The sequence below is a fragment of the Prionailurus bengalensis genome, chromosome D4, assembly GCF_016509475.1.
Source record: "Prionailurus bengalensis isolate Pbe53 chromosome D4, Fcat_Pben_1.1_paternal_pri, whole genome shotgun sequence".
Taxonomy (NCBI): domain Eukaryota; kingdom Metazoa; phylum Chordata; class Mammalia; order Carnivora; family Felidae; genus Prionailurus; species Prionailurus bengalensis.
This window is the reverse complement of record NC_057359.1, coordinates 88,300,144-88,327,042: the sequence shown is the minus strand read 5'-3', so window position 1 is coordinate 88,327,042 and position 26,899 is coordinate 88,300,144. Positions and strand designations below refer to the sequence as shown.

Here is a 26,899-nt window from a genome sequence, read left to right as displayed (position 1 = left end):
GCCCTTTAGCAACTGTTTTTGTTTTTCATTTTGTTTTTGATGTTTATTTTTATTTTTGAGAGAGAGAGACAGAGCACGAGTGGGGGAGGGGCAGAGAGAGGGAGACACAGAATTCAAAGCAGGCTCCAGGCTCTGAGCCATCAGCACAGAGCCCGACGCGGGGCTCGAACTCACGGACCGTGAGATCGTGACCCGAGCTGAAGTCGGACGCTCAATCGATTGAGCCACCCAGGTGCCCTGCCCTTAGCAACTGTTTTTTTTTTTTTTTTTCTTTAAAGAAAGTTATTGGTTATGACCAGATAATGAATTCATAGGATGCAAACTTCCAGAGGCACAAAACGGTCTACAGCAAAGTGTCCCTTCTCTTCCCCCTGCCCCTGGGGACAATGAATGTTCTCCGTCTCCTGTATATCCTTCCATAGAGAGATTTTATGCCGACACGGGCAACTAAGTGTGTTTGCCTCCTCATTTCCCCCGGCAGTTCAGCGTGCCCTTGCCTTGCTACATCCTGGAGATCTTCCCGAGGACTCATTTTTATGTTTGCAGTTTTAGTATGTTGCATCGGGTTGGTGGACGTGTTTCCAATTGTTTGCAACGCTGAACAAAGTTGCAGTGCATAGCCTTGAGTAATCCACTTGGCCAGCCTGCTTGGAGACTAAGTTCCTAAAAGGAGCGCTCTGGGTTTGGTGGGGTTTGCCAAGTCGACTCTCAGAGGCTGTGACCCTTACCACTCACGCCCTATTCGGTGGCAGTGCAACTTTCTTCGACCCTCAGTGCCTCTTGGTGCCAGTCCGTTTTATCTTTGCCAAGGTGATAAGTAAAAATTGGTGCGTCTGAGCATTAGTGTTTCTGTTATCAATGAGGTTAAGCCTGTTTTTTATGCGTGGAAGCCATTTATACTTTTTTAAAAATTTATTTATTTTGAGAGAGAGAGAGAGAGAGAGAGAGAGAGAGAGAGAGAACAGGCAGGGAAGGGGCAAAGAGAGGGAGAGAGAGAGAATCCCCAGCAGGCTCTGAGCTATCAGCACAGAGCCTGACGCGGGGCTCGAACCCATGAACCATGGGATCATGACCTGAGCCAAAGTCGCAAGCTTAACCGACTGAGCCACCCGGGCGTCCCGTTACTGTTCTCTATTTTAAGTTCCATGTTACAATTTTAAACGGGCTCGGTTGACTCACTGCTAAGGTAAAGAAAACAATATTTACATGTTTTTCTTCCTTTTCTGAGTGATCTAATATCGTCTGTAACATGAGTCCCACGGTTAATTTGTCCTAGTCCTGTTTTTAAATATGAATGTGTGTTCACCACTCTTTCTTCGACCACAGCCTCTCTGCTTATCTCTGGGCATCAAGAAAAATACGAATATTTTCTCCCCTAATGAGAGCTTGTGGGCTAATTCTCGGGTTTGTTCTTGTTTGAGAATGCCCTCATACGTGATAATAATTTGACCTGCTTGTTCTCTGGGAATATTTTCTTTCTCTCCACACTTTGTTGCTGCATTGCCTTTTGTTGGAAAAGTCTGGGGGCAGCCAGATTTTTTTTTTCTTTGTAGGTGGCTTGCTTTTTTTAAGCCCTGTTGTTGCTCATCCGTTGTCATATCCGTTTTCATATGCAGATTCCAATTTTTAATTTATTTTCGGGGGGGGAACTTTCTTCAATTGCATCGGAGTGTTGTTTCTGTGCTACTTACTGGGTCGTGTATATTTCAGAGAGAGGCGTTTTCCTTGTGTTAAAGCGGCTTGCCCTTTAGATAAATATTTTTTTCCTGCTTTTGTTAGTTGCCTTCCTTATTATGATCGTTTCAAAACTTTCCTCTGTTGAATTCGATACCCAAGCCCACCTGATGCACTAGCTCCGTAGCGGTGGGCTTTAGGTCTTAGTTCATTTCCTTAGCTTTGCAGCCCGTTTTAGCCTGTGGTCTGGGAGTTCTTTGCTTTATTGGCTTCGTGGTTTTATTACGTTTGTCTCTAGTGTAAAATAGTCTGGAGGAATTGGTGTTTGCCTGTTTCGCTTCTTTTCTTCCAGATTGGGTTTTTCTGTCATTCCCTTCCCCCTCCCTCCTTTCCTGCCTTTCTCCCAAAAATCCATCGTTCCTTCCTTCCTTCCTTCCTTCCTCCCTTCCTTCCTTCCTTCCTTCCTTCCTTCCTTCCTTCCTTCCTTTTCTTCTGTATTACATATCTTTTCACCTTGCTTATGTTTAATATGGGCACTTCAGTGAGGTAGTAATGAGAACAGACATGGGGTGGGGGGTACCTGGGTGGCTCAGTCACTTAAGTATCTGACCCTGGATCTCGGCTCAGGTCAGGAGTTTGCATCGGGCTCTGTGCTGACAGCATGGAACCTGCTTGGGATTCTCTCTCTCCCTCCTCCTCTGCCCCTCTCCCACTCACACACTATCTCTCTCTCTTTCTCTCTCTCTCTCAAAATAAATAAATAGATAAACTTAAAAAAAAAAAAAAAAAGAGAGAGAACAGACATTAGAGCCCAATACCTGGGATACACTCTTGGATCGTCCGTTCAATAGTAATACTATTTCGGGGGCACCTGGGTGGCTCAGTCTATTAAGCGGCGGACTCGTGATTTCGCCTCAGGTCACGGTTTGTGGGATTGAGCCCCACCTCGGGCTCTGTGCTGACAGCTCAGAGTCTGGAGCCTGCTTCGGATTCTCTGTCCTCTCTCTCTCTCTCTCTCCTTCTCTCTCTCAGAAATAACAAATGAATAAACTTAAAAAAAAAAAAAAAGAATTGCTCTTCAGGGTTTGGTGGGCTTACCCCCCAGCCCCACCCCGCAGCGGCGGTGAGGTTGGGGTCAGCATCCATTCCACGCCGTTCCAGAATCTTCCGTCCCTCGCCGCGGTCACCACTTTTCAGACTGTGTAGACTGAGGTTGCGTTCCTTTCTTCATCGGCTTGCTTTCCGCTGTTGAAAATTGTCCTGGCTTGTGACTTTCACCCCTTACTGGGAAAGCATAGTTCTCTGATCGAATTTTGTTCCGCTGTCTTTATCTGGAAATCTTGTGGTGAGCTTCTTTAAAAACACGAAAGATAGGAAAAAACAAAACATTCCTAGACCCAGCCCTGGACCTTCCATTTCAGAGGGTCTGGAATGGAGCCCAAGTATCTCCTTTTTAAAAGCCTCCCTGTGGTTCTTAGGATCAACTAAGTTTACATCCAGTATCCTTAGGAGAGGATTATATTTTTCTCTTGCCTTTTAATTAGCCTGTCTGAAGAGCAAGTTTAATATATAAAACACTTAAAAGTTCTCAGAAAGATCCCATAAACTTATAGATGCTCTTTGTGGTTTATTTTCTTGCTTGTTTGTTAAAATAACCCCGTACAAAATAGGGCAAGAAAGCCCATCTCCAGAGAATGCAAATGAAAGTTGATCTTTTTTTTGTAGCGGTCCCTGAGAGAAATATCCTGACTTTCCCTTCCAGACCTCTTAAGCCTTTAGTTTTCTGCTGGCATTTGTAGAGTGAATTATTCATCGGTGCTTTTAAGAAGCATTTTGAATGCTGTTTACGTATGCTAATATGATCAAAGTGATACTCATTCATCACAATATGATGGGTTTTTGTTTTAACTTTTTTAAAAACTTTTTTTTAATGTTTTCTTTTATAGTTGAGAGAGAGAGAGAGAGAGAGAGCCCGCGTGCACAAGCGGGTGAGGGGTAGAGGAATGGAGACAGAATCCGAAGCAGGCTCCAGGCTCGACGCTGTCAGCAAAGAGCCCGACTTGGGGCTCGAACTCACAAGCTGTGAGATCATGACCTGAGCCGAAGTCAGATTTCAATAAACCTTTAAAATAACAGTTTTGAAAGAATTTTCATAGAAGATGTGAGTTTCGAAGTGGTATTTTCCACTTATAATTTATTGTGAACAGAAGAAATGATTAATATTTAAAACCTTGCATTAAAAATCATTTCACATGCAGGGGCACCTGCGTGGCTCACTTGGTTAAGCGTCCAACGTCAGCCCAGGTCATGATCTCAGTTGATGAGTTCGAGTCCCACATCGGGCTCTGTGCTGACAGCTCGGAGCCTGGAGCCTGCTTTGGGTTCTGTGTCTCCCTCTGTCTCTGCCCCTTCCCTGCTGACACTCTGTCTCTCTCTCGCGCTCTCTCAAAAATAAATAAACATTAAAAAATATTTCACATGCAGCCAATAGGCTTTTTACTACTCCAGTCTCCCATGTTTGCTAACAAGAACCTGTTGGTTATATATTCACCTGCTTTCCATGTGTTCCCCTTTTGTCCCTGCCATCTGTAAGGAGGATCTCCCTTTTACGGGGTGATTGTGGTCAAACCAGCTCAAAGAACTGTACTGTGCTTTTAGCAGACAAGGTTTCCCTCTTTTGCATTAGTTTTTTTTCTTTAAGTCACATTTTAATTTTATTTTAATTTTAATTTTTTTTTAATTTAGTTTTGAGAGAAAGAGAGAGAGAGAACTCAAGCAGGGGAGGGGCAGAGAGAGAGAGAGAGAGAGAGAGAGAGAATCCCAAGCAGGTTCTGTGACGAAAGCAGCAAGCCCAGTGTAGGGCTCGAACTCATGAACCGTGAGATCATGATCTGAGCCGAACTCGGACACACAACCTCTGAAATACCCAGGTGCCCTATTTTATTTTTTATTTTTAAAGACCTTATTTTTGGGGCGCCTGGGTGGCTCAGTCGGTTAAGCGTCCGACTTCGGCTCAGGTCATGATCTCCAGTTCTTGGTTTCGAGCCCCACATCAGGCTCTTGCTGACAGCTCAGAGCCTGGAGCCTGTTTCAGATTCTGTGTCTCCCTCTCTCTCTCTGACCCACCCCCGTTCATGCTCTGTCTCTCTGTGTCTCAAAAATCACTAAACTTAAAAAAAAATAAAGACCTTATTTTTAAGTAATCTCTACGCCCAGCGTGTGGCTTGAACTCACGACCCTGAGATCAAGAGTCACATGCTCTACTGACTGAACCGGCCAGGAGCCCCCCTTGTATCTTCATTTTAAATTACAACGATCGATATTCTAGCGGATGTTACATACTCCCCTAGAATTTCCAAACTTGAAGGGACAGTAGAGGCCATTTCACCCAGCCCCCGCGGACTCACGGATGAAGAACTGGACACACAGACTTTTTACCCAAGTCCACGGCCTCATGTCATCTAGTAACACCTGTTAGAGGTGAGATCGCATTCACTTTGTCCATGAAATGTACCCTGATCCAAACTGTAAACTTAGGACGGCACGTTTTTGGTTTTTTGTTTTTTTTTTCCTAGACGATTCTGTAGATTCAGGGGAAATGAAAGAACTAAGATGTGAAATAGTGAAAGTAACTACTAGAAAAGAGGACTAGCCCTCAGGTGAGGGCTCCCACTGTGGACCATTAGTCAGCCTTTGGCTGTTTCTCTAAACCACAGCCGCTGAAGGCAGGCCCCACGAGAAATCAGCCAGCGAGACCCCTGTGAGTGAGTTTTCTTTTTTCATGTTTGCCTCCTAGCTTTTGTGTAAATCGCAGCGTGTTGACTCTAGACATTATCTGGATTCTTGACCTGGAGATGAGCTTCGGAAGAGAGATAGGAGTGATTTCGGGCTCGTCGGAGTGCGTTCGGTGCAGATCGGCTGGGCAGGTTGAAAGTTCTCGTTAAACGTCGTAGCGTGAACGTCCCCCCAATATTGTCTCCGCTTCCTTCGAGAAGGCTTCCTTCCCCTTCTCCCCTTAGCTCTTTGGAGGGGCAGCCACACCGCCTTGACGGCATGCCCTTGGCACTTGGAGTTTTAATTTGAACATTTCGGACGTAGTCCCCGTGCTTTCCGTGGGTTTAGGGTAATACTATTCGGCTGCAGAGGACCACAAAGGGGCAGTGGCCTGGTGGGAAAACCCACCGTCAGCTCAGGGCTGCCGATGAACGTGGCTTCATGGGCGCACAGGGTCTGTACTCTCCGATTCAAGCCGGGTCGACATCAGCTAGTGCCTCCCTCTGCGCTTTTCTTTTAAACGTTGTTTTTAATGTTTATTTTTGAGAGAGACAGAGCATGAACAGGGGAGGGGCAGAGAGAGGGAGACACAGAATCTGAAGCAGGCTCCGGGCTCCGAGCTGTCAGCACAGAGCCCGACGCGGGGCTCGAACCCATAAACTGTGCGATCATGACCTGAGCCAAAGTCGGCCGCTCAACCGACTGAGCCCCCCAGGTGCCCCCGCCCCTCTCTGTTCTTATCTGCTCTACCTGTGAGGTAAAAGATTCAAAGGTGTGTGACTCGTTCGTAGCAGGAGCTTCATCATACATGTGGAAAGATAGAAGGAAACGGGCTCGTGGCTGGCTCAGTCGGTGGTACACGGGACCCTTGATTCTGGGGTCATGAGTTCGAGCTCCACGTCGGGTGTGGAGATCACTTTTTAAAAAGGAAATGGGGCGTCCTGGTGGCTCAGTCGGTTAAGCACCCGACTTCAGCCCGGGTCATGATGTCACCGTCCGTGGGTTCAAGCCCCGCGTCGGGCTCCGTGCCGACAGCTCAGAGCCTGGAGCCTGCTTTGGATTCTGTGTCCCCCTCCCCTGCTCACGCTCTGTCTCCCTGTCTCTCAAAAAACGAATGAACGTTAAAAAAATTTTTTTTTAAAAAACGAAGGAAATGAATGCCTTTCAACTGTGGACATTTTCTGATCTTTTTTTTTTTTTAAGTTGTCAACAAAAGCACTGACTTCACCTTCCATCACTGATTTCTCGATCGTCTTTTTTTTTTTTTTTTTCTCAGTCATCTCTCTGCAGAAGGTGACATTGTCTGCATTTTTGTTTTAGGAATCTTGCAAAGAAATACCAACCTAAAAAGAACTCCAAGGAGGAAGAGGAATACAGGTCTGTTTAACACCGATCATTATGTGGTGATATCTTTATGCCGGTGGTGATGACGGTGAAGGAAAGAAAAAATGAAATCTACAAAACTAAGCCGCCTTCCCCGCTCCTCTTTGTGTCAGTTTTTAAACGGGAAGAACCATAAAGACCCTGCTCCACTAACTTCCCTTTGACGGAGTCACTAGACCTATTCCAGATCGTTTCAGTGAAGGTGATTGGGAAAAGCTTAATCTACGCAAATACAGGAAGTGTGGATTATGCAGTCCGCCGTCTTGATTTGGCTTTGTAACATCAGGAGTCTGTTTCACCGAGAAATGTGTCCATTTCACTCGGTAGCTAAGGCACCTTACCGTGGATGGCCCCAGAGTATTATGTCTCCCACCTAGACCTAAATATCCACTGCATTAGTGCATTTACCACGTATACGTATTGGGGGGTATCTTTGGACCGAGTATTAACAGAGCCAAATCCTGCCTTATGTAGAGTGATTCGGCGTCCCCCCAAATGCAAAGTGTCTCACTGGTAATTAATTCCGAGCCATTTTGATCGGAACACTCTTACGTGTAATGAATTGTCAGGATCCTCTGGGAGGTCGATGCACGTTAACCTGATTTTAATTAATATTTTGTCAGCGCGCAGCGCGTTAGAGTGGACGTGGCCCTGTTTGCAAAGGAGTGCCGTGTGTTCTGTTCCGTAGGTATACAGCATGTAAAGCCTTCCTTTCCACCCTGAACGAAATGAACGATTACGCCGGGCAGCACGAAGTTATCTCCGAGAACATGACCTCACACATCACTGTGGAGCTAGCCCGCTACGTCCAGGAACTGAAGCAGGAGAGGAAATCGGTAACAAATAGCACTTTTTTTAAGGTTTATTTTTATTTTTGAGAGAGAGAGAGAGAGAGAGAGAAAGAGAGAGCGAGCGTGCATGCAAGCATGGGGTGGGGGGGCAGAGAGAGGGAGGGGGACAAAGGATCCAAAGTGGGCTCTGTGCTGACAGCAGAGAGCCTAATGCGGGGGGTCAAACTCATGAACCATGAGATCATGACCTGAGCCGAGACCAGGAGTTGGATGCTTAACCCACTGAGTCACCCGGAGGTCCCTAAGAGACTTATGGTTAGGCTGTGGTCTGTGTCTTTGTTCTTTGATCCCTTAGGAAGTAAGGGCATCGTACTATGTTAGTAATAAGGTACCAGAGCTGGCCAGTGAGGATACTTTTTTCATTTAAATTTGAGTCCACAGTAATTGTTGTAAGTGCTCTGGTGTTGGCTCGAGCCAACGGGGAAGATCTCGTTGCTGCTGAAACGGAAGAGACGTTAAATAATCATGACCAAAATAATTATTTCATTGTGAGAGTAGCTACAAAGTATCAGTGCCGGGGCTTTGGGAGCAGATGATAGGAATCCCTAACATGCTTGGACCCAGGACCAGGGAGAAGCTTCCCAGGGCCCTCAGCACTTAACGTTTTGGCAAGACTCGAAGTATGAGGAGGAGTTGTCTGGGGCAAACCATAGAGGGAACAGCCAGTGCAAAGGCCCTGAGACAGGAAGGTATTTGGGACGGCTGAGGCGTTTACTCTTTCTAAGCTATAAGTAGATAGAACGTGGCTTTGGGTGTGTTTAGAAGTTAGGAACAGATATATGCCGGAAGATCAACCCAGTCGTTGCAAAAAAAAAAAAAATGTTCATAAACTGAGATGAAATTTTTATCTGTTCACATTAGAGCAGTGGGTCTCAAGCTGGCACAATTTTGCGCCCCCCCCCCCCCCCAACATGCGCCAATGTCTGGAGATAGTTCTGGTTGTGGGGGGGGGGGGATTAGCTTTGGGGGGGGGTTGCCACTGGCATCTGGTGGGTGGAACCCAGACACGCTGTTCGACATCCTGTGATGTATAGGGCGGCCTCCACAACAAAGAATTACCTGGCCCCTGATGTCCGTGGTGCCCAGATTGACATGACAACCTCTTCCAGACCGTTCATTAAAGAAGGTCTTTTCCGTGATGGAAAGGAAGCAGTGAAACAAAATACTAAGGTTCAGAATGAAACGCAGTGGCCTATTGTGATCCTCAGGGAAATGCGGGCAATCTGGACATGATGTTGGACTGCTTCCCTGGGCACTTGAACTTCCCTCAACCTCGCACAGTTTATACCCTCTTCCTGTTTGTTTCTTTGTTCGGTGCTTTGTGTGTCTTCGCTGACCTTTATCCACCCATATAGCTTAGAGATTTAGCCAACGCCCTCAACAAGAACTCTCTGCATTTACCTTAGTCCGGAACGTACATGCTGTTTCTGGAGTGGATCGTGAGATATGAACCCACATGACTTGGCTTCCTGTTAGTTTTTTTTTTTTTTTTTAAATAATGTTTATTTGTTTCGAGAGAGGGGGAGAGACAAAGAACGAACGGGGGAGGGGCAGAGAGAGAGAGAGAGAGAGAGAGAGAGAGAGAGGATCCCAAGCAGGCTCTGCGCCCTCGGCACAGAGCCCCACTTGGAGCTCGAACTCACAAACCTTGAGATCGTGACGTGAGCCGAAACCAAGAGTCAAATGCTTAACCGACTGAGCTACCCAGGTCCCCCACTTTTTTTTTTTTTTAAAGTTTATTTATTGCGAGAGAGAAAGAGAGAGAGAGAGTGAGTGTGCGAGCCAGGGAGGGGTAAAGGGACAGCGTGAGAGAGAATCCCAAGCAGGCTCTGTGCTCTCAGCGCGGAGCCCGATGGGCGCGATCCCACGAACCACGAGTTCATGACCTGAGCCGAAACCAAGAGTCAAATGCTTCACTGACTGAGCCCCCCTCCTGTCACTTTTTTTTATTCTTCTCCTGCGGTCACATTGCTCCCTCGCTGCTCCTCCTCCTTGCCCTGTGTGATCGTGCCTCAGGGCCTTTGCACTGGCCTTTTATTTCCTCGGAAAGCTTTCCCCCCAGATACCTGCAGAGCTCACCTGCTGAGTTCTTTCGCAGGAATATGGTCTTCTCATTGAGGTCTGTCTTGTCCACCTTATTTAAACTTACAAAGTCCCCCCGATTCCTTCCCCTCCTCATTGCCCCCACCTTCCCTGCTTTACTGTTTTTCCCTAGTGGTTGCCAGCGTCTAACATTTTACCTATCTGTTTCCTTGCGTCTCACGCTAGAACGTAAGCTCCATGAGGGCAAGAATTTTCTTGGTTACTGTTGTATCTCGAGCTCGAGTGTCCGGGCGGGACAAAGCGGGCTCTGGATAAATACTCCCAGGGTGGAAGAAATAATTAAGAAGTGGCGAGAAGCAGTCTTAGACTCAAGTTTGTCCTCAGTGAGACTTCATGTCACCGGTTGAGGATCCTTCTGTGTCTTTGCTGTGTTACGATCGGGTGTTTTCGTTCTGTTTACCCCCTGTTAATCACATGTCTTGTACAGTCTGTCATATCTGTAGTTTGAATTCTGTTCCCTTTTTATCAGAAATTATAGTCATTTATGAAGTAAATTACAGGTGGTACAGATACACGTTAAATAATATCTTGCGATACGTGCTGTTCCTTTTATTTTAAGGAGAGTCACAAGCACACATTTCTGAGTCACATGTTCTGCCGGGAAGAATTACAAACACCATGCTCTCTTGAAGCATTTTGTAATTAAATTAAAATGACATTTGAGGAAGCTGGGAAACCTTTTATTTATTACGTTTTTGCTTGTTTATTTATTTTTGAGAGAGAGAGAGAGCGAGAGAGCAGGGGAAGAGCAGAGAGAGAGGGGGTGGGGACGGAGAATCCCAAGCAGGCACCACGCTGACAGAGGAGAGCCCGATGCGGGGCTCGAACGCACAAACCGTGAGATCATGACCTGAGCCAAAGTCAGACACTTAACGGACTGAGCCACCCAGGCGCCCCGGGAAACTGGGAAACCTTTTAGAATTCCAGGACGCGTATCGGTAGGCAAATGCGTATTTGCGGTGTTTTAATATTTACCATCGTTTGGAGTGACCGCACATGGTGACACGTTGTATGTTGAGACGCTGTGACTTTAAAAATTATTCGGATGATATTGGCTATTTAGTTGTTTGGTCTCAGGTCTTCATGTTTCTGGATTTGCGTAACTGATATCTTTTACGTTTTAACATTTACTCTCCACGGTTCCCCTCGGGAACGTTTTACTCCAGACCGGGAGGCTGGAGGCGTTGGGGGCTGGAGAGTCGACCCGACTGTCCGGGCTGTCAGCACAGAGCCCGACGCGGGGCTCGAACCCACGAACCGCGAGATCATGACCTGAGCCGGAGTCGGACGCTTAACCGACTGATTCTTTAACTTCCATGCAAGGAGGCCGGGTCAACGTGTGAACTTCTTCATGGGCAGTTAGCTGTGGCCAAGGAGCTCCTTGAGATGGGACGCTGATGACCAATGAGTCTCCTTTCGAGCTTTCCCTTTTGGCTCCCTTCTTACTGGTTTTTAAAGTTTATTGTAAGAGAGAGAGCGAGAGCAAGTGGGGGAGGGGCAGAGAGAGAGAGAGAGAGAGAGAGAGAGAGAGAATCCCAAGCATGCTCCGCACGGTCAGTGCAGAGCCCAATTCAGGGCTCCAACTCCTGAACCTTGAGATCGTGACCTGAGCCCAAATCTAGAGCTGGACGCTTAACCGACTGAGCCACCCAGGCGTCCCTCCCCCGACTCTTATTAGTGAGTGATCTCATTTATTTTTGAAAAGAGGACTCTTAAAAACACGGCGAAATGGGATCTTTTCCCCTTTCTGGTGACGGCAGCGGTTGGCAGAAGGAGCACAACAGAGCTGGGACTCGCATCCAGGTCTGCTGGTGTCACATCTGGGGGCCTCTGACATAGCGGCGACATCCTATCTGCCCAAAGGGATGATTTAGCATTTACAGGATTACTGCTGGATCTCATTACTGCCTAGAGCGTGTTTCCAAGTTCGGTTTGGAATGCTACCGGAAAATTATTTCTCCTCTAGATTTTGCTACGTTTGAGTAGACGAGTCTCTCACGAGCGTCTGCACGGTTAAAAAAATAGCTCCTTATGCAAAAGCTGTTTCCTTCCTATTTTGTCAAGATTTGAAAGGAAGGTAGTAAGAAGGGAGGAAGTAGAGGGAGGGATGGTCGTCTTGGGGGGGCGTTTCAGAGTGAGCCAGCTAGTCGATCTTTAAGTCTTAAGGTCCTTGGTTGTAAGATAGGACACTTGCTGTTCGTGTGTTTAGGAGAAAAGGTGGGTTTTACGCCGCCCTGTCCGCATCTACCCATGTTCCCGTGTTACGTGCAACTCTCTCACATAGTGTTGAAAAAAAATTATTTTTAACATTTATTTCGTTTTGAGAGACGGAGAGAGATTGAGCCCCAGTTGGGGAGGGGCAGAGAGAGAGGGAGACACAGAACCCGAAGTGGGCTCCAGGCTCCGAGCCGTCAGCACAGAGCCCAACGTGGGGCTCGAACCCACAAACCACAAGATCATGACCTGAGTTGAAGTTGGATGCTTAAGGGGCGCCTGGGTGGCGCAGTCGGTTAAGCGTCCGACTTCAGCCAGGTCACGATCTTGCGGTCCGGGAGTTCGAGCCCCGCGTCGGGCTCTGGGCTGATGGCTCAGAGCCTGGAGCCTGTTTCCGATTCTGTGTCTCCCTCTCTCTCTGCCCCTCCCCCGTTCATGCTCTGTCTCTCTCTGTCCCAAAAATAAATAAAAAATGTTGAAGTTGGATGCTTAACCGACAGAGCCACCCCAGGCGCCCCTCCCCCTCCTTTTTTTGAAGCGGGGAGTGCTAGGATTCATTTATTAGTTGTCGATATTGTGTAGAATGTTACCAAAACTCTGGATTAGAGAACAAAAACTCGGGGCGCCTGGGTGGCTCAGTCGGTTAGGCGTCCGACTTCAGCTCGGATCATGATCACACGGTTCGTGAGCTCGAGCCCCGCGTCGGGCTCTGGGCTGACGGCTCGGAGCCTGGACCCTGCTTCGGAGTCTATGTCTCCTCTCCCTCTCTGCCCCTTCCCTGCTCGCACTGTGTGTCTCAAAAATATATGAAGAAAGTTAAAAAAAACCCCAAAACTTAAAGTTTTTATAAATCAGAACCTTGTTGTTCCAAGTTTCCTTCTAGACATCATTTATAGACATAAAGATATTGATACGTATATAGAGAGACAGATATGGGTATATATATAATATCTATATAAGAATATATAACATTTAAGCATATGAGTCCTATATAGATATAATTTATATTTTTATTTATTCTCCATTTAATATCATAAGCGGTTTCCACTTTCGTACGCGAAAACATACAAGTTTCATAATTAGAATTGTAGTGGCTATGTATCATTCTAATGCTATTGTATACTTAATTAATTCTTTAATATTTGATCTATAGGCTATTACCGGTTTCTGATTACTTACTTATATAAACAATACTGCAGCGAACTCATTACTTTAATAGCTGTTTGGTGTGGGGGGGTGGGGATCGTTTCTCCCAGCTAAATTCCCAGAAAGGGAATGCGAGGTCAAAGCGTACGTGGTTTACGGTTCTCGATTAAGCTTCGGTCACTTACAAGAGTAACGGTCTTTAACAGAAGTAAATACGCTCTTGTTGGCGATTTCTGCACATCGCATCCAGTTAGCAGAGAACTTCAGAGGGATCGTTTGGGGCAGCTCCAGCTTTGAGGCTGTCGCAGGGTTATCCACAGCGGTCACCACTAACCGCGTAAGAGGGATTTATGGAGATTTGTTGCCCCAGAAGGGGAGTCCGGAGGTTCCGGCCAACATTGACTGGAACCTCGAAGTAAACTTCTCCCAGCAGGTGGAAAGCATGGTTCATTACAAAATACTGGCCAGGAGCAGAATCGCTGTTCGGCAGTGGCTATCTGAAGAGTTCTAGAGGAAACCATCATACGGTACCTTCAGTGACTCACTAAAATGTTTAGAAACTCAGAGAGTTCTTACAAGATGCCGCATTACATAGAGTTGACCAGTAAATTTTTTCTTCCCCGCGCTGAGGTTTCAGGGATGTTTAAAAACGGATACTAGAAGATAACATTCCTCTTGAAGTTAGGTATTGGGTAGGTCCTATTTAGAAACCGAGGGAGGGACTTAATTTCCTACAAGGCAGTTTTGTAGCACAGACTGACCCTACTGTGTTTAGAACATGTTTTTATGAGCGATTACAGCAAAGAGACAGAAGGAAAGCGAAAAACGAAAGGAACGTACGTACGTGATCATCTAATTACAAATCTATCTCTGATCCCTTCGGTCCTGTTGAGATGCAACTTTGGGTACTCTGTTAAGAGATTTTTAGATTTCGTGGCCTGGGAGAGCAGCATCGTTCCCAATAAGAGTTCCTCCTTCCTGGGGTTACCTCTTTTATTTAAATAAATCCAAAAGCGAGGAGCCCTAAAGAAGTTGTTGGTCTTTCGCAAGGTCATGCTGATACGACGCACACTGGTAGCCCCTGGTCTAATAGATCTCTAGAAGGTGTGTTTTGTTTCGTTTTGGAAGAACACGTGATAGTCGCATTCTGTTCATCAAGGGCCTGTCACCACTGTGGTTCTGTCACCCGCAGAACCGTAGACAGTCTGTCCTGTCATTTATGGGGTAGCATAGCTAGTTATCAGGGCACTGAAATTCTGTTCTCACTGAAAGTCAGATTCCATAGATCTGAAGTGCAACTCTGGGTTCTGGGTTTCTCCCTCGGGAGCTGGAATGACACCTTCTTTTTCTTCTGAGACCGGGAATTACTTGACCGATGTTTTGTGTCCCAACTGACTCTCTCCTCTATCCAGGCACCTGCTTGTCACCTCCCGCCATGTGCCCGATGCAGCATCCCCCCCCCCTCCAGTGCGCCAAGGAATGAGGGGGTTCTGGAGCCCAGCAGCACTGGGAGTGATGCTCCAGGGCTGTGGGAGGCAGTGGCCCAGGTAGCCCATCCACAAAGAAACTTTGGATCCCCGAAACTCCTTTTGATCACACCCCATTCCAATCTGCATTTCCTCCAGTCAGTCAATGGCCCTCCTTTTTAACCTGGTTGTTCTGGGCCCCTTTGCACCCCATCTTCTGTATAGTAGCAGGTCCTGTGATCGGCTCTACCTTCAGTAAATGTCCTCAATCCAAACACTTCTCAACCCTCGTCCAGTCCCTCGTCGTCTCACCCGGAGGAGTGCTCCAGGCTTCCCGACTCCCCCCTCGGCTTCCGGGCTCGCCCCGTGGTCCGTGGCACAGCTCCCCATCTCCACCTGTCCCCCCCGGTCCCTCTGCTGCACCTGCCACATTCGGAACGTTCTCCACATTGCCAGGGAGTCCGTGCAACCTTGTGGTGGCGCAGAGCAGACCACGTCCTGGTGGCTTCCCCTCACGCTAACGTGGCTTTGGAAGCTGTCCTTGGTCCAGCCGTCGCCTGCTTCGGCCTTATCCGTCATCTCCGTCTGGTCACATTGGCATCAGCTGTTCCGTGAGCACACCCAGCCCTCTCCCACCTCAGGGCATCTCCGTTGCTGTTCCTGCTGCTCGCAAGGGTGTTTCCCCGGACCTCTGCAAGTCTGCTCCTACACTTTGTTCAAGAAACCTCATCCAGGGGCGCCTGGGTGGCTCAGTCGGTTAAGCGTCCGTCTTCGGCTCAGGTCATGATCTCGCGGTTCGTGGGTTCGAGCCCCGCGTCGGGCTCTGTGCTGACCATTCGGAGCCTGGAGGCTGCTTTGGGTTCTGTGTCTCCCTCTCTCTCTGCCCCTCCCCTGCTCACACTCTGTCTGTGTCTCTCTCAAAAATAAATAAACATTAAAAAAAAAAAAAGAAAGAAACATCATCCAGATGTTTCCCATCCAGATGTAAACCCTCTCTATCTAAAATGCCGCTGTGCCCACACCCCCACCTCGTCCCCTTTTCTCTTCCTCTGTGTCCACCAGTTTTCACGAGGACAGCAGCACCCTGCGCATCTGGGCATGCAGTGTGGACTGAATGACTGAATCCCACTGTAAGAGCTTTTAGCCTTTTCAGGGAAGGATCACTGCCCCTAAAGTCCCACCCCTGGTCACCCTGGCCCTCTGTTGGGCGATCCTCCTTGTCTGGGTCTGGAAGTAACAGAGGTAGACCCCGGGAAGAGGTCAAGGGAGGGCCGTGTCTCATCGGCTGCTTAAGATCATCCTGAGAGTTAATCAGGGGGGCACCTGGCTGGCCCAGCCCATAGAGCATGCTGTTGATCTCGGGGCTGTGAGTTCAAGCCTCACGTTGGACGTGGAACTTACTTAAAAAAAAAAAAAAAAAAAAAGTTAATCGGATTCTTCAGCACAATTAGGATTTTAAGGAACATGAAAGAAAGAGTTGTCCTGAAGAATAGGTAAAAAAAGCCTTCTGGAGTGCAGGTACCTTGTGCAGGAGGAGCATTCTGGGTAGCAAAAGCCAGCATGAGAATGACAGGAACAGCGGGGTGAAGGCACATGGGGAGAAGGAGTGAAGGGAACTTGGCCGCAGGACGGTGAGTGGGGTCCCCTGCCCGGTGCCCAGATGGCCTGGGGGGGAGGATGGGGGGAGTTAAGCAGCTAAGCATGATGCTGGGAGGCAGGCGCTTTAGGAACTTGCAACAAATTTACTGAGAAGGTTATTTGTATTATAAATGTACCGGGGGAAATAGACCTTCCCGAATCATTCCTCTTCATTTAATCATCTGACCATTCTGCATAAATCAGAATGCGACTCCCATCCCATCCCATCCCGAACGCTCCCAGGTTTGTGGCTTGGGATTGAAGTGAGGGGGTGAAGGGCTCCCCCGGGCAGGGCTGAAGGTGGTTGAGTTTGCCCCGCAGCCCGCATCCACAGCTCTCCTTGGCCACACAGATTCGTAGCTGTGTTCATTAATCCCGAGTCGGGCTTCGAAGCTGTTAGTGTTCAGACCCCCCACGCTGTGGGTTTTGAGGAAATTATAATATTTGTCCCAGGCATATTTGCTGCAAGCTGCTTTTTTTCGTTGGCCTTTTCAAGTCTTTGTATTCCTTTGTTTTCATCTGTGGAATCTGAGTTTTATTTAAAATTCCAGATGGTTGACTGTCCTCAATTGAGTGTTTATGCTTTTTTTTTTTCCACTTTTTTTTTTTTTTTGGAAGTGACTGTTCTCAGATCAGTGCTATATTTTGCTTTTTTGTGGAGTTTTAAAAATTAACGGTCTATTATAGATAAATCTAGTAAAAAAGAGCAGCTGCTGTACCTAATTGTGGGGTGTGAATAATAGACATTCTCATAGCCTAACGATGATTTCTTGCAGCGCAGTAAAACTTTCTTGGAAGCTTTGTCATTGAAGTTTTTCTTTAAGTTTGTGGTTGTTTATTTTAGGTTCCCTGTGATTCTTATCTTATCTTAGCTGCCCCTGGTCCCTGGGAGATTTCTAACAACAACAACAAAAAAAATTGGAAGGATGATTTTTATTTGTATAGATTTTATCTGTATATAGTTTTTAAATTGTTTCTTAATGTTTATTTTTTGGGGGGGGGGTGGTGAGAAGCGTGAGTGCCCAAGGGGCAGAGAGAAAGGAAGACACAGAATCGGAAGCAGGCTCCAGGCTCTGAGCTGTCAGCACGGAGCCTGACGCGGGGCTCGAACCCACAAACCGTGAGATCATAACCTGAGCCGAAGTGGGACGCTGAGCCGACTGAGCCACCCAGGCGCCCCTTATCTGTGTATTTTTAAGGTTCAACCAGAAAGGGGAAAGGAAGTTCAGTTGCCACCTGCCGCACCATCAGGCATTTTTAAAAGTCTGTCATCACCTTGGAAGAGACACAAAAGCATCTTGCCTCCAGCAGAAAGTCAGGAGCATCTCTCTGGGTCTCTGGAGATGGCATTTCCTGTCTTCTCTGGCGATAGGAGAAAAGCGCCGTGGTGACTTCACTCTGTAGCTCCAAAAGACCTATTCTCTTTTTCTAGAGAACAATTCCTCTTTCTTTAGCGCTTGGAGGCACACTTTTTAGATACACAGTTGCTCACTGTCCTGGGAAGAAATGCTTTGCCATTGTTTGCGAAGAAACAACAAACCCATCTGGCAAGCTGGTTTGTTTGTTTACCTTTGTTCCTGTTAACTAGCCTTTCGGATTGAAGGAGGGGACGGAGAGCTGGCCGCAGAGGAACCACTGGTAGGTGGCCGTCCGCTCAGGACGGTCCGGAGGGCTCCGGTACCACCCGCCAACTTCCCCAGGGCTCAGCACCACGTCTTTTTGTGTGTGTTGTAGCCACAGATGAGTTTTGGAGGAACGTATTGCCAGGAAAGAAAGATTAGGAGGGAAATCACTGACACCTCGATTTTTCCTTGTGTCACTGGAAACCTTAGGGTCTCAAGTGTAGTTCTCAGATGATTTTTTTTTTTAACGTGTTATTTTGTATTTGAGAGAGTTAGAGAGAGAGAGCACGAGCAGGGGAGGGGCAGAGAGACTGAGACAGAATCCGAAGCAGGCTCCATGCTCCTAGCTGTCAGCGCAGAGCCCGATGCGGGGCTCGAACTCACAACCGTGAGATCACGACCTGAGCCGAAATCGGGAGTCGGAAGCCCCCCAGGCACCCCCGGAATAAATTCATATTTATTATTAGATATTAAGTGGAGGGGTGGTAAGAACATTCACTGTATGGGTTTTCAATCAAGATCAGCCCTCGTGCTCCCAGAATGTGACTTTTTTTGGAGCAGGGGGTGGCGGGGGGGGGGGTCACCTGTTGCCTTCAGAGAAGACGCCTTTGATGTTAAACCCGAGTCAACCTTTCCCGGCAGAGCCTGTCACTTTCCCCGTGTTCTTGTGTGTGCATTTCCTCTCTCCGCCCAGGACGGGCCTCGTGTTTTGGGAGAAATGTTCATGTCGAGAGCATGAACCCAGACTCCAGCTCGGTTCCCTTTCATCCCTGTGTCTGTTAACGAAACCTGAGAAGTGAAGCCCCCCCGGGGGGCCCCCCTCTTGGATTCCTAAATTGCTGGATGGAGAAGAGTTGCCTGAAAAGGGAGCTTAAAACCGAGAAGCGTGGCCTCGAAAGAGAGACAAGGAAGGAGTCCCTTATAAAAGAGCCAGAATCTGATTTTGTCTCCTCCTTCCTGTCCTCCCCGGGTCCTCAGTCCTCCTTTGTGACTCAGCCCGGCCCTAGGCTCTGACTAGGAGAGATAAACTCAGAGGGGGAGGGTGGGGGGGGAGGGGGAGCCTCCGCCATCAGTCTGCTTTCAACCTGCCTTCTGGCCACGACATTCCCCACCTTGTCTGTCAGAACACAGACGGCACATTCAAGCCCAGTCCTTCCAGGAAGGTTGTTCAGTAGCAGGAAGGTTTACCTGGCTGCGGAGAAGGTTCAGGAAAGGCACTAAGAGCTAGTGCCGAACCCCGAGGGCCAGTCAGGGTGGGGAGCTGCTGCGGTCCCCTCCGTCCCAGGGGGCGGGGGTTCCTGACGGGAGCCGTGGCCTCAGTCGAGGACCCAGCGAACCCAGAATTTCTCAGCGAGAGAATCTTCAGATACACCTAAATTCCCCGCCCTCCGATGCACCAGAACGTCTGTGGCAAATCTGACAGAACCGGAGGGCCCGGGAGGCCGTGTGTGGTCCATATCCCCGGGTCCGCCGCTGGGGACACAGGGGACAGATCTGGGAAATTCCCACCACATTGACGAAGTCAGTGATGTCACAGCTGAAGGAGATCACAGGATTTAGGAAACGCTGGTGATTTGGGGTCACGAGATAAAAAGGACATCGGTTTCTTAACATTTCTCTGTATTTCTGGTCTTTCCTTGGGATCTCGTCTCCTTTGGAGATCTTGTCCAGGCTGTGGCTCTAACCACCCACGTGATGCTGGTGACGTCCACGCTGATCTTTTTAGCGTTGACCCTTCCCTGAGCTCACACTCGGCCATCCAGCTCCCCGGTAGGCTCTCCACTTGGGGGTGTCTTAGAATGTCAACCTAACAAAGCTAAAACTGTCTGACTCCAGTACCCCCCTCCTAAAGCTCAGACCAGCAATTTTGGAGTCAACCCTGAAACTTCCATACCTCCACCCACATCTGATCCTGGAGTTTTCCTGACACCTGGGAAGGACGCCTAGAGTCTGACCCCCGCTCACCACCTACGCTGCTGCCCTGTGGTCCAAGTCTCCCGGGTTGGAGAGAGACCTGAACCTTCCTTCACAACATGGCGCCTCTTTGTGACCCATGGTTCCCCAGCTCATTCAGACCCAAAGTCTACAAGACTCTACACAGGCTGGCCCTTTCTTCTCTGACCCCGTTTCCTGATAGCGCCTGAGGCTTACCCCTGCTCTAGCCCTTTGGGGTCCTTACTGGTCAACACAAGGCACGTACCTGCCACGGGGCCTTGGCAGAGAGCAGGGGGCTGAACTTACTTTTCAATCTAAGAAGATCTAAGTAATGGAAACATTCATCTACACAGATGTTTGCAGGGGCATTATTCCTGTAGCCCCAAACTGGGAAAACCCTAATGTTCGTCAACTGTGAATGGAGAAACAAAATCGGTGTATGCCCATACAACGGAGTGTCACTGGGCAGTAAAAAAGAGAGAAAGGACCGAGACCCACGCGACAACGTGGATGAACCTGGAAGACATTCTGCCTGGTGAACGTTATGTGCGAATGGCAGCCATTGTGCCAGTCACAAAAGACCTCACAGCCTAGGATTCCATTCATAGGAAATAAGCAGAGCAGGCAAATTTATGGAGACGTAAGGTAGAGTAGCAGTTGCCTAGGGCTGAGGCGGGGGGGGTATGACGTGTTAGACGTTCAGGCTGTCCTTTTGGGGTGATAAAACGTTCTCAGACTGTGGTGATGGTTGCACAATTCTGTGACTGTACCAACGAGCACTGAGTTGTACAACTCCAATGGGCGAATCGTGTGCCACGTGAATTCTCAAAGCAGCGGAAAAACAAAGGTCTCCGTGGCCGCTGTCCTAACGAACGTTCCTGCCCTTTTCACGAGTGTTGCGCGTGGGTCTGAGAACTCGGGATTATCCTACCTGAAGTTTGAGGGGGAAACTCTGTGACTGTGTTTTCGTTTCCCGTTTATTATTTATTTATTTATTTTTTAATGTTTCATTTATTTTTGAGACAGAGCATGAGCAGGGGAGGGGCAGAGAGAGAGGGGGGACACAGAATCCGAAGCGGGCTCCGGGCTCCGAGCCGTCAGCACAGAGCCCGACGCGGGGCTCGAACTCACAGACCGCGAGATCGTGACCTGAGCCGAAGTCGGATGCTTAACCAGCTGAGCCACCCTCCCCTTTATTTTTTAAGTCTTCCATTTCTTTGGAGTGCACTAGAGAGTCAGTATTTCAATACGGTTTAGGGGGCGCCTGGCTGGCTCAGTAGGCAGAGCACGCGACGCTGGATCCCAGGGTTGTGAGTTCAAGCCCCCCGTTGGGCGTGGAGCCTACTTAAAACAAGAAATTAAATATGATTTGAGTTGATGATTTTTTTTCCCCCTCAGGTGTGACCCTGGGAAAGAGGGGGTGCTAATCACTGTGCGTTTTCTGTTTGCAGTACTTTCACGATGGGCGGAAGGCACAACAGCACATAGAGATCTGCTGGAAGCAACTCGAATCCGTAAGTGGAGGACAAACGGCCCGAGAAACGGCTTTAGGTTTCCTAAATGTGAACGCGAGCTCGAAGCGATCAGTAAGCGCGAAACAAAAACGCCCAAGACACGCCTTCCGAGATCTTCCCGTTTGAATTGGATTTGTTTGTAGGCACCCTTAGGGAGACTAGGATGTTGAGCCCCAAGAGCTCACGTAGAGTGTTTTTCTTAAAAAAGAAAAAAAAAATCACACGCAAAGAACAAAGGGGGAGATGGGTTTGGGTGGAAATAAATGCAGCTGTTCGAGTAACTTATTGAAATCGTCACAAATCAGCTCAGAGGAAGGAGAAAGCTCCTTGGGGGATGGAGATGAAATGATACCCTCGCGTAGGAATCTCGCGGCTGCATTAACACCTGCTCTCCTGCCACCACTCGCCCCTGCTTTCAGAGTAAAAGGCGATTTGAACGTGACTGCAAAGAGGCGGACAGGGCACAGCAGTACTTTGAGAAGATGGACGCCGACATCAATGTCACCAAAGCAGACGTTGAGAAGGTGAGGTGACAGTGAGAGTCTTTCACTTATCTTCCCTTATCTGGGCCTGGAGCCTCTCCTCCCCAGGCTGCCTGTCCCCAAGCTCTCCTCTCCGACGGCACCGCAAAAGGCCACCCACCCTGGGATCAGTGCTTTCCGTTTTGTGTCACCTGTCGTGGGGGCCAGAAGCCCTGACTCTCGGGGCGTCTCCGGTGTGCCGATCGGGGGCACTTGGCCGAATTGTGTTGTGTAGTCCCCAGGATGGTGACGCGGAGACTCAGCCTGGGAGCGGCTCGCAGCAGGGTGGTTTCCGGAGGTTGTGGCTTTTCCCTTAATGGCTTTTCAAAGAACAGGTCCACCCCTTTAAAAGCCAGAGCGCAGGGCTGCAGAGCCATCTGGAAGAGATCGGCTGCCTCTGATGCTTCCGTTTGGGAGATAAAGGGCCTGGAGGGCCGGCCTGCCTTGCCTTGGATTCATTCCGGTTGTTAGCAGGTTGTAGCTGAGGGCTGGCATCTGGGCGTCCCCGACTTGTGTCGCAGTTAGGAAGGTGATAAAGCTCGCACTGTACCTTCTTGTGGTCTTCTATGTGTTTTTCCCTAGAAGCGGAGCTTTCTTTTCCGAAGAGTCGTCAATACAGGGTAAACAGCTTAAGGCTGGTAAATGGCTGTATTCATCCCATGACCGCCCAGGGCCGTTTTGGCATCCTCAGCCTGCTGCTCTCTGTGGGGAGAAGCCTGGCATTTTCATAGGTTTCTTTCACTTTTGCCAGATTTCGTGGGGGACGAGTTTAGTTGGAAAATAGCGTGGATGATTTAGTTATTGGTCTAGGTCTGCCAGATGCCTGGCTTAAAGCCTGGGTATTTATCACCCTGCCTTCCTTGAACATTGCCGAAGATATTAAAGTACATAGTCTCAATGTCTGTATTTGAGCCCGAGTGTGGATACTTTACCCAAAGATATTAATGTGCTGATAGAGTAACCATAAAGTACCGTAGGTTTGTCATAAATTCCTATTAAATAGCCAGCTCCCCAAACTGTTTAAAATGGGACTCCGTTGAAATCGTTTGGGGGCGAAATGAGGTACGTCAGTATAGGGGTAGCGTACCTCGCAAAGACATGCCCCTTCTTTACCAAATGTTTTGTTAGCCTAAATGTCAAATCAGAGTGAATTTTACTCATGTAAAGATCTTCTTGAAAGAAAATTACTTTGTTGGGGCGCCTGGGCGGCTCAGTGGGTTAAGCGTCCGACTTCGGCTCAGGTCATGATCTCACGGCTCGTGAGTTTGAGCCCCCCGTCGGGTTCTGTGCCTACAGCTCAGAGTCCGGATCCCGCTTCCGATTCTGTGTCTCCCTCTCTCTCTGCCCCTCCCCCGCTTGCACTCTGTCTGTCTCTCTCTCTCAAAAATAAAAAACATAAAAAAAATTAATAAAAAAGGAATTTCTCTTACGGCCTTTTCTTAGCATAAAAGATGTCTTTGCTTATTACAAAAATACTTGACGGGCGCCTGGGTGGCTCAGTCGGTTAAGCGTCTGACTTCGGCTCAGGTCATGATCTCACGGTCCGTGAGTTCGAGCCCCACATCGGGCTCTGTGCTGACAGCCTGGAGCCTGCTTCAGGTTCTGTGTCTCCCTCTCTCTCTGTCCCTTCCCCGCTCCCGCTCTGTGTCGGTCTCTCTCAAAAATAAATACAGATAAAAAAAAAAGAAATACAATCTTATTGATGCCTTTGAAGTCTGTCCCTAACTTCATGCCCCCGATCCTCACCCTAGAGGTGCCCTTTATCCTTAATTCGGTGTTAATCACCTCCTTGCCAATTGTCCCAGCTTTGCCACGGGTGTACGTATCTCCGAAGGGTATATTTATAATTTTGCTTCTTTTTCACCATTATATAAACAAAAATCATACTTTCATTTATTTCCTTCATTCTTGATTGTTTTTTCGTTCGGCGTGATGTTCTTAATTCACACGGACTGTGTAGGACATCTGACTTTTATATATTAATTACATTAATGTTAGAGCCAGATGCCTTGCTAAATTCTCTTTGTATTTCTACTTTGGAGTGTGCGTGCGTGTGTGTGTGTGTGTGTGTGTGTGTGTGAGAACAGGCCTATCACCAGCAAATAATGACAGCTTTATTTCTTTTTCAACCCTTATGCCTTTTATTTATTCTTCTCATCTTGCTCTGTTGGTCATGAGCGCCATTATGCTGGTAAAAGCAATTATTGTGGACTTCTTTATCTCGATTCTTGAGTGTGAAGAGAGTACTTCAAATAATTCTCCATTAAGCATGATTTTAATATATACACTTTATCAGGCTAACTGACCTGAGTCAGTTTTCTCATATTGAACCAAATTAGCATTCTTGTGACGAACCCAACTAGTTGATGATGTTTTGGGTTTGTTTGTTTTTTTAATACGTTAGCTGAATTGGTTTTGTAAATATTTTACCTAAGAGTTTTGCATCTGTTTCCATTGAAATGGATCTATAATTTTCCTTTCCCGTCCGTCCTAGTTTGCTTTATGAGCATGTTGCCGGTTTGTTTGTTCTTGTATTTTCTGAAATAATCCATGGAAGTTGAAATTAATGTTTCTTGAACGTTTCGTAATACTTCACTGTGGGAAGTCTCTAACTACAGAGTCAATTCCTTCATCGTCTGCTTCCCCTTTGGTCGGTACTGGCAGATGGTGTTTTTCTAGACCTCTATCCACTTCATCCTGAATTTTCAAATTTATTGGCTTAAAAAATTTTTTTTATGTTTATTTATTATCGAGAGACAGAGACAGAGCACGAGCGAGGGAGGGGCAGAGAGAGAGGGAGACACAGAATCCGAAGCAGGCTCCAGGCTCTGAGTTGTCAGAACAGAGCCCGTCGCGGGGCTGGAACCCGCGAACGGCAAGATCATGACCTGAGCCGAAGTTGGACACTCAACCGACTGAGCCAGAGGCGCCCCTTAAATTTATTGGCTTAAAGTTGCCCATAATATTCTCTCACCTTAGTTTTGCTGCCTGTGCTGTTGTGCCCCCTTATTTACTCCTAAAATTGTTTATTTATATCTCTGGGGTTTTTTTTTGGAGGACCAGCATTCCAGATCATTTTTATCCGCATTTTCCGAGAACCCGAAATCAATTGTCATGGAGCTTCCTTTGTCTATTTGTAGTTTCTATTTCATCTAGTTTCTTTTTCTTTTTCTTCTTCCTCTTCTGTCAGTGTCTTTGGATTTATTCTCCTCCCCTTCCAGAAATTTCTTTCTTCGGTTGTTTATGTCATTACAGTCTTTCATCTTTTCTTTTTTTTTTTTTGTTTTTTTAAAATGTGTGTTTATTTGGTTTGTTTGTTTTTATTTTTGTTTTTGAAAGAGAGCACAGAAACAGGAAGGGGGCAGAGAGAGAGGGAGACACAGACTCCGAAGCAGGCTCCAGGCTCCGAGCTGTCAGCACAGAGTCTGATGTGGGGCTCGAACCCATGAACCGTGAGATCATGACCTCAGTGGAAGTCGGACACTCAACCCACTGAGCCACCCAGGCGCCCCACTTTTTTTTTTTTAACAAAATGTTTATTTATTTTTGAGAGGCGGGGGAGGGCTAGAGGACCTGAAGCGGGCTCCAGGCTGACAGCAGAGAGCCCCATGAGGGGATTCGAACTCACAAACCACAAGATCATGACCTGAGCCAAAGTCAGACGCTCAACCGACCGAGCCACCCAGGCGCCCCTTTCTTCTTTTCTAATATGAGCATTTAAGTAATACATTTCCCATTTACATATGATTTTGTGTGTAACCCACAGATTTTGATATGAAGTATCGTTATTGTTCATTTCCAGATACTTTTCATTTCCTTTACTATTATTGAATCTCTCCTATGATTTATTTGGAAGCCTATTTTAAAATTTCCCACTGTATGACGTAGTTAAACTTCTCTTCGATAAGTTCAGGACCTTTGATATTGATTTCTATAATTTAATTGCATCATCGTTCTGGAAACTCTGAGTTTGAATCTTTGGTTTATTTGAGACTTGTTTTATGCCCCAACGCATGGTCAGTTTTTATCAGTGTTCTATAAGTAATTGAAAAGAATATGTATTTTCCATCCCTACCTATTTGCATTAGATCTAACTTGCTGATATGCAAATCCTCCCATGGTGAACGATTCTTGTTGCCATTGGTTGTATCATTTCTTTGTGGGAGATATGTTACTTCTTTGCGCCTTACTTTTCTTGTCTGTAAAATGGGAACACAGAAGAACAGGATTCATGGGAATACTAACAGTGTTCGTATGTACAAGGGACTCAAAGCCATCTATGGCAGATCATAATGGTGGAAGATTTGTCATTTAGTCTTACTTTGTTTTCTTGTACCGTGAAGTTACCTTAGGAAAAAATAAATTTTAGGAGCACCCGTCTGGCTTAGTCAGTAGAGCGTGCGACTCTGACTTGGGGACGGGAGTTTGAGCCCCGTGTTGGGCATAGAGATTACTTAAAGAAATTAAATTTGGGCACCTGGGTGGCTCAGTTGGTTAAGCGTCCGACTCTTGGCGTTGGCTCAGATCTTGATCTCACGTCGGTGAGTTCGAGCCCCACGTCAGCGCTGGGCTGACAGCATGGAGCCTGCTTGGGATTCTCTCTCCTCTCTCTCTCTTCCCCTCCCCTGCCCTCTCTCTCTTTCTCAAAATAAATAAACTTAAAAAAAAAAACTAAAAAAAAAAAAAAAAGAAATTAAATAAATTAAAAAAAGAAAACCTTTAAAAAATAAATAAATTTTAGAATTGCAGTACCTTCGGTGTGTTTTAAGTTTTCATCCATGTGTGGTGAATTTCTTTCTGCCGTGATGCTTTATGCCTTAAAGTCTGTATTGCCTGATCTATGCTAGCTCCTTTGGTTAGCCATGGGGGGCACGGCGAGATTTCTTTTGAATCCACTCTGATGGTCCTTATCTTTCCCCTGGAGCGTTTGGATTCATGTGTATCATCTCATTTTGTTTTCTTTCTGTCTCGCTTTCTCTATGTTCCCTTACCTCTTGCCTTGACCCTCTTTGTTTCTTGCCTTCTCGTGCTTTGAAATTTTTGTTTTTGTTTTATTTT

General features: G+C 47.3%; 1 protein-coding gene across 27 annotated transcripts in view; it reads left to right on the top strand.

The window, feature by feature from the left end:
- FNBP1 (formin binding protein 1) overlaps nt 1-26,899 on the top strand; it is a 140,613-nt gene that overhangs the window by 55,509 nt on the left and 58,205 nt on the right. For 21 of the 27 annotated variants that reach the window (XM_043566448.1, XM_043566456.1, XM_043566446.1 and 18 more), the window contains exons 3-6: nt 6,769-6,825; nt 7,520-7,667; nt 21,258-21,320; nt 21,740-21,844. In XM_043566448.1, coding sequence (XP_043422383.1) covers nt 6,769-6,825; nt 7,520-7,667; nt 21,258-21,320; nt 21,740-21,844 — 373 coding nt within the window. The remainder of the gene's footprint in view (nt 1-6,768; nt 6,826-7,519; nt 7,668-21,257; nt 21,321-21,739; nt 21,845-26,899) is intronic. The other 6 variants (XM_043566454.1, XM_043566459.1, XM_043566457.1 and 3 more) reach the window with 2 other exon arrangements.